Source organism: Ostrinia furnacalis, unplaced genomic scaffold, assembly GCF_004193835.3.
Source record: "Ostrinia furnacalis isolate ACB-3 unplaced genomic scaffold, ASM419383v2 OfSCF1649, whole genome shotgun sequence".
Classification (NCBI taxonomy): Eukaryota; Metazoa; Arthropoda; class Insecta; order Lepidoptera; family Crambidae; genus Ostrinia; species Ostrinia furnacalis.
This window is the reverse complement of record NW_021131888.1, coordinates 277,735-298,004: the sequence shown is the minus strand read 5'-3', so window position 1 is coordinate 298,004 and position 20,270 is coordinate 277,735. Positions and strand designations below refer to the sequence as shown.

The window sequence follows — 20,270 nt, the reverse complement described above, 5'->3', positions numbered from 1 at the left end:
AGGGAAGCGCTGGATGCAGGCCGCTACCAATCGATCAACGTGGAAAGAATTAGGGGAGGCCTATGTTCAGCAGTGGACGTCCTGTGGCTGAAATGATGAAACAAAAAGACAATATACTTTATATCGATTTATTCTACGCATTATGGAACACGCTTTTAGCTTTCTTCTCTTTCTTCTTCTTATCCCGCTTCCGCTTCTGCTTCTCCGTGCTGCGCAGGAGTTGGAATATGGCGTCGTCGTCTTCTGAAGGCTTCGCTCGCTTCGCTTCGGGTTCAGGTTCTGATGTCTTGCGGGGCTTCTCACTGGAAGGAATAGATCAAGAAAACATTAAAATTAATAAAATGTGACGTGATAATTTTGGAACACCCTGTATATAAAAAACAGGTTTTATGGTAAAACGTAAACTGAGCTTTTACGGTATATTCATTAGGCTGACTTGCACCATCTTACTTTAGCTTTAAACGTCAAAAATCCGTTAAACTCCATACAAAAATCACCGGTTATTAACATAGTTACGGTTAAAGTAAGTTGGTGTAACTCAGCCTTAACTAGTAATTCCACTATTATTTTTTTTATTTATTTATTTATTTATTTGGAAACTCAACAGCTTTGTCAATATTGTTTCTTAACATTTTTTGTCCACGGACCATTTAGGAAATCAAGCACAATTTTAAGGACCCCCTTATAAAAAAGCTTTCCAGCGCCTTGCTGCTACCTTTATGAGGTCGTCGGTCCACTTCGTGGATGCCGCAGACCGCTGCCAACCAGTCATTATGGGAAGTCATTGGAGGCCTATGTTCAGCAGTGGACGTCCTGTTGCTGAAGTAATCTATACTAATATTATAAATGCGAAAGTAACTCTGTCTGTCTCGCTTACACGCCTTAACCACTGGACCGATTTTGATGAAATTTGGCCTAGATATAGTTTGAGTCCCGGGAAAGGACATAGGATAGTTGTTATCCCGGTTTTTGAAACAGGGATGCCGCGATAAACTTTTTCTGTGACACAAAATCCCACGCGGGCGAAGCCGCGGGCGGAAAGCTAGTATTCAATAATAATATCCTCACCTGACGGTCTCCATATTGTCAAATAACTCGTCCATATCGTCTTCCACCGCCACCGCGACCGCCTCCGCTTCAGCGGTCTCCGCTCCGCTTCTGACGGAGCGGAGCGGTGTGGTGGTCTCAGTCTGAGCCAGGACGCAGGTCAGCTTGGAGGTTAGGTATTGCTGTGGAGGATTAAAGATAAGCTTTTAAAATTTTGCGTTCCATTTCAATAATTAAAAAATAAAACCGACTTCAAATGCGTGAACACAAAAAAAAACTAAAAATTAAAAATATTGCGTATAAAAAAGTTCATCCCCAATTTTCCACCCTTGGGGGTGAAATATTTTCTTCAAATTCGCATGAAACCACCCTTTTGATAATACCTATTCAACAAAAAAATAATCGTTCAAATTGATTTATAATCAGCGTAGATATTGCGTATTAAAAAGTTCATCCCCAATTTTCCACCCTTGGGGGTTGTTTTTTCTATTATTAAATTTAAATGGGACCACCCTTGAAGTATTACCTATACGCCGAAAAAAGATTTGTTCAAATCGGTTCATAATTGGCGGAGTTATCGCGTAACAAACATAGAAAAAAAAAACATACGGGTCGAATTGAGAACCTCCTCCTTTTTTGAAGTCGGTTGAAAATAGTAAGACACGGGTCTTAACGCGACGTTTATTAATGAGTTACATTATATTGTGCTCACGGCTTGACGTTTCGGCTGCGATGCTGCAGTCTGCTTGTGAGCATCGCACATAATGTAACTCATTAATAAACTTCGCGTTAAGACTACTATTTTAATTAAAGATAAGCTTATTACGGAGTTTAATTTCATTTTCATTTGTTATTATTTTTACCAATTAAATGGTTCTTTTAAAGAAACTTATTGTCCGGGACATTTATTTGAGCATGAATTAGTCACTCGATATAGTTTTTTGCTATCATACTTGTCAGTTAATAACTTGATATATCACAGTGACAAAATATCACATTACATTGAACACCAGCTCCTTGTACAGTCACGGAATGAAAAGGTTCGTCAGTTTTCAAATTGATTCCTTCAACCAATCGCGAGCACATATTACCTTTTGAAACTATGTTACAGAATAATCTCAAATTAGAGAAAATAATCTTTAACTGTTCGTCAGTAAAGTTCAAAATTATTCAGATCAAAGTTGTTTGACGATTTATCTTGTCAAGAAGATTATTATGATTGATAAACTAAAACCNGAGCACGGAGGCGGAATACATGTCACTCTCCGACTCTTGTAAGGAGGCATTGTTTTTGCGGAATTTCTTGCAGGAAATATTAGGTATGTTGTGTAAAGCACAGATGGCGCTGCCGTCATGTTTACTTCGGCTCCGCGCTTAATTTTCAATAAAAATAACAAAACATCGATTTTGAACAAAAAAAAACAGTACGAACAATAGTAAATAATGTGAAGTTTAAGTGTGAGTGTTATCTACAAAAACTAATCATCACGTAGTGGAAAATAAACAATTACAATAAATGTGACAAGAAGCCAATAAAAAACGTAAAACAAACGTTGAAAAGTGAGAAATTGCATGGTAAACTATATATAAACCTTCAAAAACCGATAATTAACTAAAAACAATACACAAGTGTGATAATAAAGTGATAAACTATGAAAAGTGTCTAAACAGTGACTTGTCAAATAGTGCAAAATTACATTGGCATGACTCATAATAACCGCCTGTGTTGAATTCAAATTTACGACACGAACAACCACTATCAACATTTCGCCAACCTACACTTAAGCATGCGTGGCTGAGTGGCATAAGTGTCAACCGATGCTGATATCGATCTCTGTTGGACCCGGACTTCAAATCTCATCGTCTAATATTATTTTGGAAGATTTATTTTCTTGAGTCTTCACAAGTTGTGAGATCAAATCCCGCTGCAAANTTTTCCTTTTTCTGCAACATTACTTGCTAAGGAAATATTAATTTGTTAATTAATAAACAAATTAAACATGGAGAATTCGAAAAGAAAATCAGAGAGAAGGAAATGCGACAAATGTAAAAACGTGATACCACGACGAGAATACCTACAATGCTCAAATTGCAAACAAACATTGGACTTAGGATGTGCTAATGTGCCCTTCAAACGGTTCAATATTATGGATGCGGATAGAAAAAAGATATGGAGATGTGACAAATGCCTAACTAAAAACAAAAAATCACTAACTCCAACCAGTGATAATTCCACTCTAATACCAACCCAAAAAGATAACAGCAGCGATTATGCTGAACGTGGAAACGTAACAACACGAAGGCGGGGAAAACTTCGTGCGTCTTCTGTCGAATTACTCGACAATTCATTTGGGGAATCCATGAATGAAAATACCTCTTCGATAATGGAAGATACACGAATGAGTCTCCCAGACTTAAATGCAAATGTAGTAGAGAATGAGGAGCTACAAGAAGAAATAAAGTTACTCAAAATTCAACTGGCAAGCGCTCACATGGAAATCGAAAGACTAAATACACAAATAACTAACTTGGAGAAAAATATTGATAACCAACAAAAGAAAAGCCAAGTTCTTAAGCAGCTACTCACACCTGTAATACGCAAAGCAACACCTTGCAAAAGCAACCATTACACATCCTCACGCACACCCAGTCACCGATCCTGTACGACGTCCTCAAAAACTAAAACTAGATTGAATAATCTGGATCAAGATCAGCAGAATGAGGCGCAGAAAATGCCTGCGACTCCTACAAGAAAAACAGAAAATGAGCTCGCAACTCCGACATCTAGCGTCTTGAATGATACACAAGGAACCAATTCGTCCAACAAACCTTACAACAAAATATACATACTAGGAAGTCAGCAATGTACCGGACTGGGATCGAAACTCCATTATACTAGACTTGGCAGTAATAGCCTTGAACAATACTCAATCTGCGCTCATATTAAACCAGGTGCCACGGCTGAAGAAATACTGAATGAATGGGCATCGGTCGAAGACTCGTCTAAGAACTATTTAGTTTTATGTGCAGGTGAACATGATTGTAATCCGATGAAAGTTTTCATGGAATTTGCTTCAATCTTAAAGCGATTCCGCCTTATTAATATAATTGTATTAAGCGTCATCGATAACCAATATTTGAATACATGTAAATTGAATTTTCATATAGCCAACATGTGTCAAAGCATTGATAATTGTACATTTGTGAACATAAATGAAAATAATAAATTATACCTTAATAATAACAAAATTCTGTATCTAATGTGTAAAAAGATTAATTTAATAATAAACTATAATGACTACAGTTCTAAGTACCTATCGATAGAGGGCCTGAAAAAAATTATCAAAATGAACTGTTCTTTAAGTAAAAAAAGTTGCAATAGTAAATCATTTCCTAAAAAAGGTACTATCCCTTACTATTTTCCTGTTATTAACATGGAAAGTAACTTCCCGACTATATCTCCTCACAATCAACAGACATTAGATTTTTTATCGAAAACAGGTCAACCCTCTCAGAAGACCTAGCTAACGAGAAAACAAAACAGGTCTTCACTCTATTTCATCAAAACATTGCAGGGGTTCTTAACAAAAACGAAGTACTTGAATTGACACTGACTGAATTAACAAATATTATTGGAAGTATAGATCTTATATGTCTTACAGAAACTTTTATTAAAAAGGGAACAGAGTGCAATTTGCGTCTGCCTGGTTATAAGTTATCTGCTTGGTATAGTAGAGAAAAGCAAAGACGAGGGGGATCATGTCTATTAATAAAAAATGATATTGATTTCATACCCTTACCAATCACAAATCAACTAGCCAGCTGTTACGATTTCGAATGCTGTGGGGTAGAACTGACTGGATGTAATCTCATTGTCATTTGTATATACAGAATTCCTAACTCGAATATAAAAATATTCTTTGAAAAACTGACTCTACTTCTGTCTAAAATTACTAGGAATAACAAAAAAAATGTCATATTATGTGGCGACTGGAACATTGATGTTCTAAAAGACAGTCCCCAACGTAAGGAACTAGAGGCAATCCTTCTCAATCATAATATACATTTCCATATTAACGTGCCTACTAGGAAAGCCTCCAGCATAGACCAAATAGCAAGTAATCTAGGTAATCTAAACATAAAAACTGGCATACACCATCTGGCACTATCAGACCATGATACGGGACAAAGCCTAACGTTCTCAGTCCCTATAATAGGTAATAGAAGAAATACAAAACGACAGTGGTTTGAAAGTCGACGCGATCGAGGTAAAGATAATATAAAGAAATTTTACGAATGCGTTTCTGCGTTGTCTTTCAATAATGTCTACGAAGAAAGAGATTGTAACAAGTCGTTTGAGAATTTTCATGACCTACTTAAACTTTTTCATGATCTCTGTTTTCCAATAGTAAGTATAAAGACTGGAAATGGGACTAATAACAACAAATGGATTACGAAAGGATTAAAAAAATGTTGCGTAAAAAAAAGATTAATATATTACAAATATCAAAAAGAAGCTGACAATAAAGTTTATAATAAAAAAATATATACCAACTATACCAGAATATTAAAAAAATGTATTCATAAATCGCACCAAATTAACAATAACAAGTACATTGCAAAGTCTAAAAACAAATGTAAGGCAGCCTGGGGAATAATTAAAAATAACATTAATATGACTAGTAATAAAAATGACATAAAAACAATTATTAAAAATGACTTATCTTACAATAAACCTAGTGACATTTCCGAATTATTTAACGATTTTTTCATTAACTTGACATCAAACAATAAACATGACATTAACAAAATAAGGGAAAATATCAATATTGTCGATGCAAAAAGCAGCATGTTTGTATCACCAATTACCGATTATGAAGTAATCAAAATTATTAAATCCCTTAATAATACAAATTCCGTAGGTTACGACGAAATAAGCACAAAGATTATTAAATTATGCTCCGAGCTCATAGCTCCACCGCTAACCCATATAATTAATCTATCATTTGAACAGGGTATTTTCCCTGAGAGACTAAAACTATCCGTAATTAAACCTGTATTTAAAAAAGGAGATTCTACAAATATGAGTTAATAACTCTATAATAATAGACCAATTACATTGATACCAATTATCTCAAAAATTTTTGAGAAGGCTATGATGACGAGGATGGAAAATTTTCTAAACAAAAATAATGTCCTTGTACCAAACCAGTTTGGATTTAGAAAAGGTGTCTCGACAACTCTTGCCTGCTTTTCTTTAATTAAAATGATCACAGAGGCTTTAAATAACAAAGAATCGGTTGTAGGACTCCTTCTTGACATGAGCAAGGCGTTCGATTATGTCTCTCACTCCCGCTTACTACTGAAACTTCAAAAATATGGCTTCAGAGGCAAAGTGTTAGATTGGCTTCAAAGCTATTTATTTGAGCGTTACCAATACACCGAAATAAGTAAGATAATTGATAANACTTTGACATCAATAGACTGACATGCAAGGTGACATGTCAATGAAGTTTTCAGTTACTGTTGCCATTAAAAGAAATTAGTACCATTAGTTTTCCGCAATATGGCGAGGGTTTTTATGTTCCTGGTCAGGCTATAATGAGTTACATTATGTTTTAATTAAAGATAAGCTTATTATGGAGTTTAATTTCATTTTCATTTATTATTTTTTTACCAATTAAATGGTTCTGTTAAAGAAAATTAATGTTCGGTTCATTTATTTGAGCAGGAATTAGGTGATATCTCACTGTCTTTTAATAATTATTTTACTTAGTCACCCGATATAGTTTTTTGCTCACTTAATAACTTGATATATCACAGTGATAATATATCACGTGACACACATCACGCTACCTTGTACACCAACTCCTTACTTTCGTACTCGTGTCACTTAATCACGCGATATGTCACAGTCACAAAATCACGCGATAAATCACAGTGACTAAAATAATACATACCTTGTATAATAATTCCTTGCTCTCATACTGATGCACTCTAAGCTGTCTATCCAGACTGGTACTAACGATGAGTCTTCCTTCAGCTACTGTGGTTATATCAGTGATGGCGCCTGCGCTACCTTTATAGCCGTCACTCGATACATCACAGTGATAAAATATCACGTGACGAAATCACGTGATATATAACAGTGACAAAATATCACGTTACAATAAATTACCTTATACACTAATTCCTTGCTCTCATACTGATGCAGTCTAAGCTGCCTGTCCAGACTGGTACTAACAATTAGTCTTCCTTCAGCTACTGTGGTTATATCGGTGATGGCGCCCGCGCTTCCTTTAAAACCTTTATCGGGTTTGCCCTTCCGTAGGTCCACTTGGTGCAGTTGACCGCGACCGAAGCCCACTAGGACTTGTCTGGAATGAGAAATAAATATCTATAAATAAAATGCCCAGTGTGGGGGTATGCAGGCCCCTCTTTGCCGCAGGGCACTCTGGGCACGTGCCCAGGGCCCCGCGATCAAGGAAACCCCCCCCTCGTCTGTTCTCATAAAAGATCTTTCTCCAGATGAGAAGGGCCTCCCTTGATCCTTGTGCCCCTAGTAGGTTAAAGATGGCCCTAGGGTACAGGGTAAGGCCCGGTTTCCACCAATAGGACACGAGACGAGTTGGCAGGTTATTTCTACCAAAGCGGAGCGGAGAGGAGATGAGGCGAGATGAGAAAAATCAAAATCAAAAATATTTATTCAGTTTAGACCACAAGTTGCACTTATGAACGTTAAAATATAGTAAATAATAAAAAAAGAAAAGGTAGCCTTTATGAGGCACTTTACGAGACTATAAGTGCTATCCGATTGGTTNTTCAGAGGCAAAGTGTTAGATTGGCTTCAAAGCTATTTATTTGAGCGTTACCAATACACCGAAATAAGTAAGATAATTGATAACAAAAAACAAATATCACAATCCACATGCAAAATCAACGCTTCTGGCGTGCCGCAAGGAAGCATTTTGGGCCCGTTGCTATTTTTGTTGTATATAAATGACCTTCCCAATTCGATAAAACAAGAGTGCATTCTATTTGCTGATGACACGACAGTAGTAATTAAATGTAAAGATAAAAAATCTCTAGGAACATTAGTCAATAACGAACTGAGTAATGTTATAGTATGGCTCGAACAAAATTACTTAAAAATTAACCTTGACAAAACGAATGCAATTCAATTTAAACCATACAATAACAGAGACATTCCTATTAATATTAATTACAATGAAACGAAGATCAAGCAAGTTAACTCAGCTACATTCTTAGGCATAACGATAGACGAACATCTAAACTGGAAAGAACATATTAATCAGCTGTGTATAAAATTAGACAAATTTGTATTTGCACTACGTCGGTTGAGACTAACAGCGTCTCAAAATACTGCGCTAACTGCTTATCACGGCTATGTGTCCTCTATCTTGCGCTATGGACTTATTATATGGGGACACTCGGTAGACGTAATAAGAGTATTCAGAGCCCAAAAAAAATGTATCCGAGCTTTATGCGGTGCAGACTACTTAGAACATTGTACACCACTGTTCCAAGAGCTTAAAATCTTACCTCTACCATGCCAATATATATTTGATATCTGTGTATTTGTGAAAAAACACCCACACCTCTTCCCCTCAAAGGATGAGGTATTGGGAAACAATAGAGGAAGAAGAGACAAAACTAAGCTCTATTTACCACCCGCGAGACTTCAATTGTATTTTCATAATGTGTACTGCAATGCAATAAAATTATATAACAAGCTCCCTCCTAATATCAGAAATATGACATTATGTACATTTAAATATAAATTAAGGAATTGGCTAATTAAAGAATGTTTTTATACTGTTAATGAATTTTTAGACATGAATATTTTATATGACTTCAATGATTGATTGACGACTAATGAGGAAAAATATTACCATACAATATTGTGATAAACTGAGTATTTTGGTGGTGGTTAACTAATGAAATGTACCTATTATAAAAAATAATAATATACCCATGTAATATTTAATTAATGATAAAATATAATATGAATGATTTCTATAATTATGTATACCTACTTAATGCTATAATGTAAATATTTCTACGCCACAAGTGGCAGAAGGTGCTGAACCCGTTGTTATTTAATATCTTGTTATGTTACCACTTTCTAAGAAATAAATGTTTTTGATTTTGATTTTGATTTGATTTAGTCAAAACACATCTCCTCTTGTCTCCGCTCCTCTCCGTTTTTATGGAAACCAGGCCTAAATCCTCTAAATAGTCTGGTAAATTAGAGGGTCGTGCTCCTACTAAATGACCTTAAGATGATGATGATATAAAAAACGTAGTCGCATCACTCTAACGTCTATACACTAGGTCTCATTGAACATCTTTAAATTAATTATAGTTAAGCTCATTTGCAACCAATTTTGATATTATGTGAATCTCACTCAGAATGATTTTAAATAAAACGTTATTAAATTGATCATTATGACCATACCTTTCGTCAAAACTGGGCGCCATGCAAGTAGCAGCCATCGTGAACTCAACGTTACACACCGGCCTTCGTTGCGCGCGAGTGTCGTATAACCTGGAAAGAAAAACATGTTTGTTAACAACAGTTTTTACCCAGAGAGTTATAAAGAATAGAGAAGCTATCGTATGCAAAATTCTTGCTCTTATTTGGAAATTAAAACTATAGTTCAATGCAGTGCTAGACCGCTTACAGAATATAGTTTTTTCGCGAACAAAACGTCAAAGTATAAAGGTGTACGAATCGCAGTTAAGTTCAGTTGAACAGAGCTAGTGTTTGGATCACAAAATTTAGTGCGTAGTACATTGTATCGATGCCTGATGATGTTTCGTACCTGACGTATCCATGCCAGCCGTGAGGAAGGTTCTTGGCGAATAAGGTAAGTACTCTGGGGTCGTTTATCACGCGATATATCGCAATGACTTGATCACACGATATGTCACGTGACAAGTTACACATTACTACTTTGTGCACACATACCTTGCTCTCGTACTTGTCACTTGATCGCCCGATATATCACAGTGACAAAATATCACAGTACCTGACGTATCCATGCCTGGAGCACACAGCAAGCAAGTTTCCGCCCTCATTGGGCAGGAATGTCAGGTCTGACACCCACACAGGCCTCCGGAGTTGTAACCAGTCATGTGGTAAGTTCTTGGCGCAGAATGTGGGCTCAGCCTCACCTAGGCGGTACACTTTGAGGTCGTTTTCTTCGCCTCCTGAAGAAAATGACGAAATGTGATAAGTATTTTGATTTATTGCTACTCATGTTATTTGTGAAAGTAGGTTTTTATCGTCAACTGTGCGACGGGCGCCCGCAGTGAGTGTGCGAGCGCGACAGCAACATAATTACGCGCGAGCGATAAGGATGGGTAGCTTGGGGTCATTGGACAAAATTCTACGTGCTCACGGACCAGACTATAGATACGACGCGCAGCAGACGTGCACTGTGCGAAAAATTTTCGTAGCTAGTTCTGACGATATTCTTGTCTTGTCTGCGGCAGACACCGTGAAATTTCTTAGCATGTACAAGAAGCCTTAAATGAAAAATCTACTCCATCAACTGTACCTGTAGCAAACAACGTATTATCATCAGGACACATCCTCATCTTATCAATTTTCCCGACTTGTATGACCTGCTCCTGTTTCTTGCTCCACAGCTTGACGACGCCTCCAGATACTGCGNTGAACATCACTCGACCATGTATGTCCATTTGGACATATCGGAATGGCACGCTTTGACGATCAACTTGCTGTATCTACTCTAATCTATATCTGTGGTATTGACGGTGGCGCCCCACTGTCAATGTCATGCATAGGACAGTTCAGTATTTTGGAACTATAGTATTAACATGAAACAAGAAATTCAAATGATATCGCGAGGTAAGTGCAGCCAGCGCCATCTGTTGGTAAGTTACTGTATTAAAATACAGCTGGACGTGTCGTGTTGCTTGAATGAGGGTTTTCGCGAATGAAAGATCCGCCAGATGGCAATACGTAGACGCGAGGTCCAAATGCTGCATGATTGGTTATTTTTGACATTACATTGACAGATATGTCAAAATCCACCAATCACGCAGCAGTCAGACCCCACATCCACGTCCCGCCATCTAGCGGATCTTTCTTTCGCTTGCACACTCACTGCGGGCGCCCGCAGTGTTGCCAGAAGGTTACTTTTGTAACCTTTTAGGTTACTTTTGAACTGCTGTGGTTACTTTTAGGTTACACTAATGAAAAGGTTACTTTTAGGTGATTTTTCAGAAATTGTAGAATTAACTTTACAGGTTATTCAGTAAAAAATATTAATAGTGACAATTTAAAAATTATGTCATTAAGTGCATTTAAACTTGAATTTAAATCAAATTCAAGTTATTTGTTAAAAAAAATGAGTTTTAGCGAATGTTTTTCGATAGTAAAACGCAAATTCATGAAACGTTTTTTACGACTGGTTTACACTTTTCGAATTTAGATGATCAATTGTACCTATTTTTTATATTTCTGGTAATTTCTGACTAGACCCGACTGGCAACACTGGGCGCCCGTCGCAGTTCGCACAGTCGCGCGAGCGATAAGGATGGGTAGCTTGGGGTCATTGGACAAAATTCTACGTGCTCACGGACCAGGCTTTACCTGTCTCAAACCCCTAGGTTGCGGAAAATAGCAACTTGTACTTGTTGCTAATAATAGCAATAACATAATGCCCTCTGCGACTACAAAACGCAGTCACGTTTTGTAGTCGCAGAGGGCATTATGGAAACGAACGCCACTCGAAATAGAACGGCAACTAATGACACATTTTTTTTCCCTGTAAGAGGTTGTGAATTGAACCAAAAGGATAGATTCTACCACGACGGAAATGCAAAAACTTTCTTACAAGAAAGATAACCAAATTGTCAAAAATAAAAATTGATATCTAAAGGCAATTTGTATGAAAAGGTTAATTTTTTTGAAACTATTGAACTTCCCTCTCTTGGGGAAAGTTGAAAGATTGAAAGAATCATGCCCGTTTTCACCATCAATCCCTAATTTTTAAGTGACCCATAAGGTAACACTTAACAGGTATTTTGTTTTCATAGGGGTCACTTAAAAATTAGGGATTGATGGTGAAAACGGACATCAATCCTTTTTGCTCCAGTTTTTTTTTTAGGTAACTATAGTCTGGTCCGTGAGCACATAGAATTCCGTCCAATGACCCCAAGCTACCCATCCCTATCGCTCGCGCGTAATTATGTTGCTGTCGCGCTCGCACACTCACTGCGGGCGCCCGTCGCACAGTCGCGACAGGAATATAATTACGCGCGAGCGATAAGGATGGGTAGCTTGGGGTCATTGGACAAAATTCTACGTGCTCACGGACCAGGCTTTAGCCTATTCTAAACATAAACACAATATACTTTAAATCGATTTATTCTACGCGTTATGGAACACGCTTTTAGCTTTCTTCTCTTTCTTCTTCTTATCCCGCTTCCGCTTCTGCTTCTCCGTGCTGCGCAGGAGTTGGAATATGGCGTCGTCGTCTTCTGAAGGCTTCGCTCGCTTCGCTTCGGGTTCAGGTTCTGATGTCTTGCGGGGCTTCTCACTGGAAGGAATAGATCAAGAAAACATTATCAAAATCAAAAATATGTATTCAGTTTAGACCACAAGTGACACTTATGAATGTCAAAATATAGTAAATAATAAAAAAGAAAAGATAGCCCTTATGGGGCACCTTACATTTTATTTATTTATTATCAGAAAATGTATGTTTACAGACAGGTCCAAAACACATACAGTCATATAATATAACTAGCTTTCCGCCCGCGGCTTCGCCCGCGTGGAATTTTGTCTGTCACAGAAAAACTTTATCGCGCGCGTCCCTGTTTCAAAAACCGGGATAAAAACTATCCTATGTTCTTTCCCGGGACTCCAAACTATCTCTATGCCAAATTTCATCAAAATCGGTTGCGAGGTTTAAGCGGGAAAGCGTAACAGACAGACAGACAGACAGAGTTACTTTCGCATTTATAATATTATAGTTGGGATTAATTTTACATTTAGTTGCATGTCATAAATTCAGATTTTTGGGCCCTACCAGCGATTCGAGACAAACATATGGCAAGTGCTGAGAAGAAACGCCGGAACAAACTCATTAAAATTTATTAATGTGTGACGTGATAATTTTGGGACACCCTGTATATAAAAATCAGCTTTTATGGTAAAACGTAAACTGAGCTTTTACGGTATATTCATTAGGCTGAGTTGCACCATCTTACTTTAGCTTTAAACGTATAAAATCTATCAAACTTCATACAAAAATCACCGGTTATTGTCATAATATGAGGTCGTCGGTCCACCTTGTGGGTGCCGCAGGCCGCTGCCAACCGGTTATTATGGAAGTCATTGGAGGCCTACGTTCAGCAGTAGGGGTTGCAATTCCCGGTACTAAGGAGTGTTACTGAATTACCGGTACCAGGTCTAAGCCAGTACCGGGAAAACCGGGAAATTCGGGAATTTCGGTACCCACGTGAATGGTTATTAAAACAAATTACCTAATTTATATAAAAAGCAACAATCGTTTAATCAACCTATTTTAGTTAAAATAATATGTTTTCTCACTTTCTATCAATGTCAAATACTGGCAGCGACAAGAGTTAGGGACAAAACATAAATTAACTAAATTAGGTTTATAAAAAAACACGCTATTATAAGAAATAATAAGTAGTACCCAAGTACAATCAGATAAAACAATCAGTATTAAAAGGATAGTAATGAATTAGGAACATTATTAATATTTTTTCATTTGTTGATAGTGTGTACGTAAAAAGAGGATGGCATCTAGTCAAAAAATTGTCATTCAAAAATAAATTATTGAAGTCCCGAAAGTACCGAAAGTCCCGGGAATTGCATCGTCAGTACCGGAACTAGATAAAGGATTAGATTATCGGGAATTCCCGGGAAAAAAGAGTACCGGGATTTCCCGGGAGCAAACCCTATTCAGCAGTGACAAAGGTGACGGAGTTTCTTCCGCCACTTCTTCTCAGCACCAGCCCAAGTTGTCCCGAAGTGGTGGTAGGGCAAGCTATATTTGGGACGTGTATAAGTGCCCTGGAAAGAGCCTATGTACTGAATAAACTATTTCAGTTGACGTCCTGTGGCTGAAATGATGATCCTACTCTATCCTACTAATATTATAAATGCGAAAGTTTGGATGTCTGGATGTTTGTTACTCTTTCACGCAAAAACTACTGAACGCATTCTTATGAAACTTTACAGTATTATTGTTTATAACCCAGAATAACATATAGGCTATAAATTATGACGATCTGTGACAAACTAAATTTCACGCGGGTGAAGCCGCGGGCAAAAGCTAGTTGTCATATATGAGGTCGTCGGTCCACCTTGTGGGTGCCGCAGGCCGCTGCCAACCGGTCATGGAAGTCATTGGAGGCCTTTGTTCAGCAGTGGACGTCCTGTTGCTGAAGTAATCTATACTAATATTATAAATGCGAAAGTAACTCTGTCTGTCTGTCTCGCTTTCACGCCTTAACCACTGAACCGATTTTGATGAAATTTGGCATAGATATACAGGGTGTTAGGTAAATGGGTATATGAGCCGACACTAGCCCATGTTCACATGGGCATATAAATGGTATGGTGAAGTCAGAAATTTGATATCAACATTTTATTTTTTTAATTTTCATACAAAATAAATTTTATAAAATCCGATTTGTATGAAAATTAAAATAATTAAAATGAAGATTATCAATTTTCTGACTTCACCATACCATTTATATGCCCATATTAACATGGGCTAGTGTCGGCTCATATACCCATTTACCTAACACCCTGTAGTTTGAGTCCCGGGAAAGGACATAGGATAGTTTTTATTCCGGTTTTTGAAACAGGGATGCCGCGATAAACTTTTTCTGTGACACACCGCGATAAACTTTTTCTGTGACACAAAATTTCGAAGCCGCGGGCGGAAAGCTAGTATTCAATAATAATATCCTCACCTGACAGTCTCCATATTGTCGAACAACTCGTCCATATCGTCTTCCACCGCCACCGCGACCGCCTCCGCTTCAGTGCTCTCCGCTCCGCTTCTGACGGAGCGGAGCGGTGTGGTGGTCTCAGTCTGGGCGAGGACACAGGTCAGCTTGGAGGTTAGGTATTGCTGTGGAGGATTAAAGATAAGCTTCTAAACTTTTGCGTTCCATTTCAATTAAAATAGTAAGACACGGGTCTTAACGCGACGTTTATTAATGAGTTACATTATATTGTGCTCACGGCTTGACGTTTCGGCTGCGATGCTGCAGTCTGCTTGTGAGCATCGCACATAATGTAACTCATTAATAAACTTCGCGTTAAGACTACTATTTTAATTAAAGATAAGCTTATTACGGAGTTTAATTTCATTTTCATTTGTTATTATTTTTACCAATTAAATGGTTCTTTTAAAGAAACTTATTGTCCGGGACATTTATTTGAGCATGAATTAGTCACTCGATATAGTTTTTTGCTATCATACTTGTCAGTTAATAACTTGATATATCACAGTGACAAAATATCACATTACATTGAACACCAGCTCTATGTACAGTCACGGAATGAAAAGGTTCGTCAGTTTTCAAATTGATTCCTTCAACGAATCGCGAGCACATATTACCTTTTGAAACTATGTTACAGAATAATCTCAAATTAGAGAAAATAATCTTTAACTGTTCGTCAGTAAAGTTCAAAATTATTCAGATCAAAGTTGTTTGACGATTTATCTTGTCAAGAAGATTATTATGATTGATAAACTAAAACCTTCTTGTTGGTTCAACCTGCCATTATTATGTCTATTAAATAAAAAAAACTATTGTCAATTGGTCAATGTCATCATTGCATTGCACTGATGTGATAGAAAAATAAACAAGCAAAACCTTATTCGTCAGCAAACGTCATATTTATTTAAATGTTAGCAGCACTGTTTCTTGCACTGTTATGTTGGCAGGTTTGACTCTTTGGTGCAAGCGAAAACCGACACTAAGGTGACGAACCTTTTCATTCCGCGACTGTACTTATATGTAAATTGAAATTATTTATTTGCAGAATGTGGTACATTACTTATTAATATTATTAATTTGTGGCAGTGACTAAATTACGCGAGAAATCACAGTGACAAATATCGCGTTACAATAAAATACCTTGTACACTAATTCCTTGCTCTCATACTGATGCACTCTAAGCTACTGTGGTTATATCAGTGATGGCGACTGCGCTACCTTTATAGCCGTCACTCGATATATCACAGTGATAAAATATCACGTGACGAAATCACGCGATAAATCACAGCGACAAAATATCACGTGACAAAAATCACTTACCTTATAAACCAGTTCCTTGCTCTCATACTGATGCACTCTAAGCTGTCTATCCAGACTGGTACTAACGATGAGTCTTCCTTCAGCTACTGTGGTTATATCAGTGATGGCGCCCGCGCTTCCCTTAAAGCCTTTGTCAGGTTTGCCCTTTCGTAGGTCCACTTGGTGTAGTTGACCGCGACCGAAGCCCACTAGGACTTGCCTGGCATGACAGATAATTATACAAATTATTAGTATTATACTTATAGCTAATTAAGGAAGCAATTTCGTACACGTAAAAATCGATTTCAAGCCAAGTCTGACTTTCATTTACATTGATAAAACGCTTGACGTTAAAATGTGCGTTGAGTTTTCTGAAATTATCAATTTTTCTACGCACTTTTCCTAATTTTCTTTCCGTAAGAACCTTCTACAATTTATACTAGAAACCACAAAAAAATATGAAGTCATTCTCAAGTTACTGACGTGAGAAGAGAAACTGGAAGGAATTAGAGATATTTTTTTTATTATCTGTCAAAATTAAAATATCTATTGCGGGGGCCCTTTTCAAGGCACTTATACACGTCCCAAATATAGCTTGCCATACCACCACTTCGAGACAACATTTCGGCACTTATTCGTATTTCTGAGTCAAGGCTACAACTGTTCATATCATCATTACTAATGTCAACCTACCTTTCGTCAAAACTGGGCGCCATGCAAGTAGCGGCCATTGTGAATTCAACGTTACACACCGGCCTTCGTTGCGCGCGAGTGTCGTATAACCTGAAATGTATTAGAATAATGACGTTTAATGATCTTTAACTAACTGCAACGTAAAGGGGGATAATGTCACACAGTGGTTCGTGATAAATCAGGGACAAACTAATGACCAAATGCGTATACTGTTATTTTTCCGAAGTGGTGTTGGAGTCGGTTTATTTATCAATAAATAAGTCGGTTCAGCTCCATGCTTGAGTACTGATGTTCATCTCGCGATATATCACAGTGACCTAATATCACGTCACCCTATGTATCAGCTCGATTCTCTAGTGATTAGTCTATCTACTGATATCACTTAATCACGCGATTGCTTACCCATGTGATATGCAATAAATAATTTGAATTTGCTCTTAACGAGGCTTTGTCACTCGATCATTGATGAAATTACGTGAAAAATTACACATTACTTTGTGCTGCATCAACTCCTTCCTCTCGTACTCACTTGATCACGCGATATATCACAGTGACAAAATATCACGTGACTAAACCAATATATCACGTTACCTGACGTATCCATGTCTGGAGCACACGGCGAGTATATTTCCGCCCTCATTGGGCAGGAACGTGAGGTCTGACACCCACACAGGCTTCCGGAGTTGTAACCAGTCGTGAGGCAGGTTCTTGGCGCAGAATGTGGGCTCTGCCTCGCTTAGGCGGTACACTTTCAGGTCGTACTCATAAGACGACAGTGACAAATGAATGACACATTACCTATGTAACTTGATCACTCGATATAGGTATCACAGTGACAAAATATCACGTGACAAAGTACACATTACCTGGTGCGTCAGCTCCTTCCTCTCGTACTTGTCACTTGATCACTCGATATATCACAGTGACAAAATATCACAGTACCTGACGTATCCATGCCTGGAGCACACAGCAAGCAAGTTTCCGCCTTCATTAGGCAGGAACGTGAGGTCAGACACCCACACAGGCCTCCGGAGTTGCAGCCAATCATGAGGAAGGTTTTTGGCGCAGAATGTGGGCTCTGCCTCACCTAGGCGGTACACTTTGAGGTCGTTTTCTTCGCCTCCTGAAGAAAATGACGAAATGTGATAAGTATTTTGATTTATTGCTACTCATGTTATTTGTGAAAGTAGGTTTTTATCGTCAACTGTGCGACGGGCGCCCGCAGTGAGTGTGCGAGCGCGACAGCAACATAATTACGCGCGAGTGATAAGGATGGGTAGCTTGGGGTCATTGGACAAAATTCTACGTGCTCACAGACCAGACTATAGATAAGACGCGCAGCAGACGCGCACTGTGCGAAAAATTTTCGTAGCTAAGTCTGACGAAATTCTTGTCTTATCTGAGGCAGACACCGTGAAATTTCTTAGCGTGTACAAGAAGCCTTAAATGAAAAATCTACTCCATCAACCGTACCTGTAGCAAACAACGTATTATCATCAGGACACATCCTCATCTTGTCAATCTTGCCGACTTGTATGACCTGCTCTTGTTTCTTGCTCCACAGTTTGACGACGCCTCCAGATACTGCAGCCAGGAGCTTCCGCTTGTACCGTCCGAGCCCCACAACGTGTCCCGTACCGAAGTCTGCGGTGTAAGATTTTGTGAAGCCATCTTGTGTGTTGTATACTTGTATCTGGAAACACATACTTACTTTTTTAGGGTTTCTTATCCAAACTATTTATTGAACTGAACTGAACTGAAGAAAGTACCTAAACCTATGTTCAAATTCTCAAATCATTTATTTATGCAAGTAGGCTCTTAAAGGGCACTTTTACACGTACCTACCAACCCTACCTCATAAAAAACTCATAAAACTAAAATTATTTATGCAAGTAGGCTTTTAAAAAGCACTTTTACACGTCCCAGTATTAACCCTACCACTGCTTCGGGACAATAAATGGGCCAGTGCTGAGAAGTAGCAGCGCAAGAAACTCAGTCACTATTGTCAGCCTATTTTCAAAGATAAAAAGTATGTCCATGATTTTTTTTTGCGCACAATGGCCCTATCATGAGGCTAAGTGCGGTATTCGATTGCCCTGCAAAACTATGTCCATGATTTATTGGTGTCTTTTATGTGAATTTCAAATGATATTCTGATATTCACTGCACAGATTTAACAAGGGCCAGTAAAGTAAGCCGAATAATGTGTGTGAACCAACAAAAAAAAATGCATGTAAGCAAAACTATTCTAAATTATAGCATGTAATAATAAAGCTTTGTATTCATCTACATTTCAAGTTAATTCCAAATAAAAATTAGTATAATAATTTCAACAAACTTATCTTTTCAGGAGGACTTCAGATAAATAAATTTAAAAAATGCCTTAAAACCTTAATTATACACACAGGAAGTTGAACCTTGCAATTTACGAGTACATAAAGGTACACCGAAGGCAATTGGACCTGGCTCAGTATTCAATGTAAGGAGATATCCTTGCAACACTGATTTTTAACCTGAAATTACCTGTTGATTCTGCTTAGCCACTAATATTTCTGTCTGTTCATCATTCCCCCACGCCATGCAAGTGATGCCGTCATCCTTCTGAAGTGATTTGATGTCCACGAGGTTTTCTATGCACTTCTTACTGTTTTTTGTAGCATCCGAGTGATACTTTATGTCTAGAAACAAAATTGAATTTTTAAGAAATATACAGGGTACAATCTTATTAAGACTTGTTTATTTGTTTGTAGCTGGTCTAATATTAAGTAATTAACGTATAAAACACTTCTGAAAGCCTATAAAGTAAGAATAAATAGTTATTTGTACATGCAAAGTGAGCATGGTTTTAACTTTGGCTTTTTTGTGGTTATACTTACGCTTGAATGAACCGATTTTTGTGGCAACGAATAAATCAATTTCTTGGTCTTGTGTTAACGTCATTTTGGGATTAAATATTAAACAAATTACGCAAAAAAATCAATTTAAACACGCATTTTCGATGAAAACACAACACGTGAAAATATTACTGTCAAGCAAGTGTCAAATTACGAAAAGAACTGTCATGCATGTCAGCTGTCAAATGTCAAAGTTGTTAAGTAAGGCTTGGTCTACACAACAACTAAAATTTTAAATTTGTATTTATTCGAGAATAAATTATATAATAATACATTAACTTAAAATGACTTAAA

At 37.6% G+C, this 20,270-nt stretch overlaps 2 protein-coding genes across 3 annotated transcripts; both read right to left on the bottom strand.

Moving 5' to 3' along the window:
* Positions 1–114: 114 nt before the first annotated feature.
* Positions 115–10,776, bottom strand: LOC114353307 (WD repeat-containing protein 74-like). The gene is made up of 7 exons (XM_028305246.1): positions 10,632–10,776; positions 10,101–10,281; positions 9,894–9,947; positions 9,527–9,616; positions 7,226–7,424; positions 1,069–1,229; positions 115–302 (listed from the first exon to the last, which is right to left on the bottom strand). Exons 1-7 carry the CDS (start codon positions 10,774–10,776, stop codon positions 134–136), a joined length of 999 nt encoding a protein of 332 aa, XP_028161047.1. The 3' UTR covers positions 115–133.
* A 1,679-nt stretch (positions 10,777–12,455) lies between these two features.
* On the bottom strand, positions 12,456–20,125 carry LOC114353310 (WD repeat-containing protein 74-like). 2 transcript variants are annotated; one of them, XM_028305250.1, is made up of 9 exons: positions 19,959–20,125; positions 19,606–19,760; positions 18,556–18,775; positions 18,025–18,205; positions 17,083–17,172; positions 16,426–16,609; positions 16,231–16,245; positions 15,055–15,215; positions 12,456–12,641 (listed from the first exon to the last, which is right to left on the bottom strand). In XM_028305250.1, the coding sequence occupies exons 1-9, from the start codon at positions 20,020–20,022 to the stop codon at positions 12,473–12,475; spliced, it is 1,239 nt and encodes a 412-aa protein (XP_028161051.1). In that variant the 5' UTR covers positions 20,023–20,125; the 3' UTR covers positions 12,456–12,472. The 2 variants fall into 2 exon arrangements, with proteins under 2 accessions (XP_028161051.1, XP_028161050.1); XM_028305249.1 differs by lacking the exon at positions 16,231–16,245 and having other exon boundaries at positions 12,457–12,641; positions 16,411–16,609.
* Between the last annotated feature and the right edge of the window lie 145 nt (positions 20,126–20,270).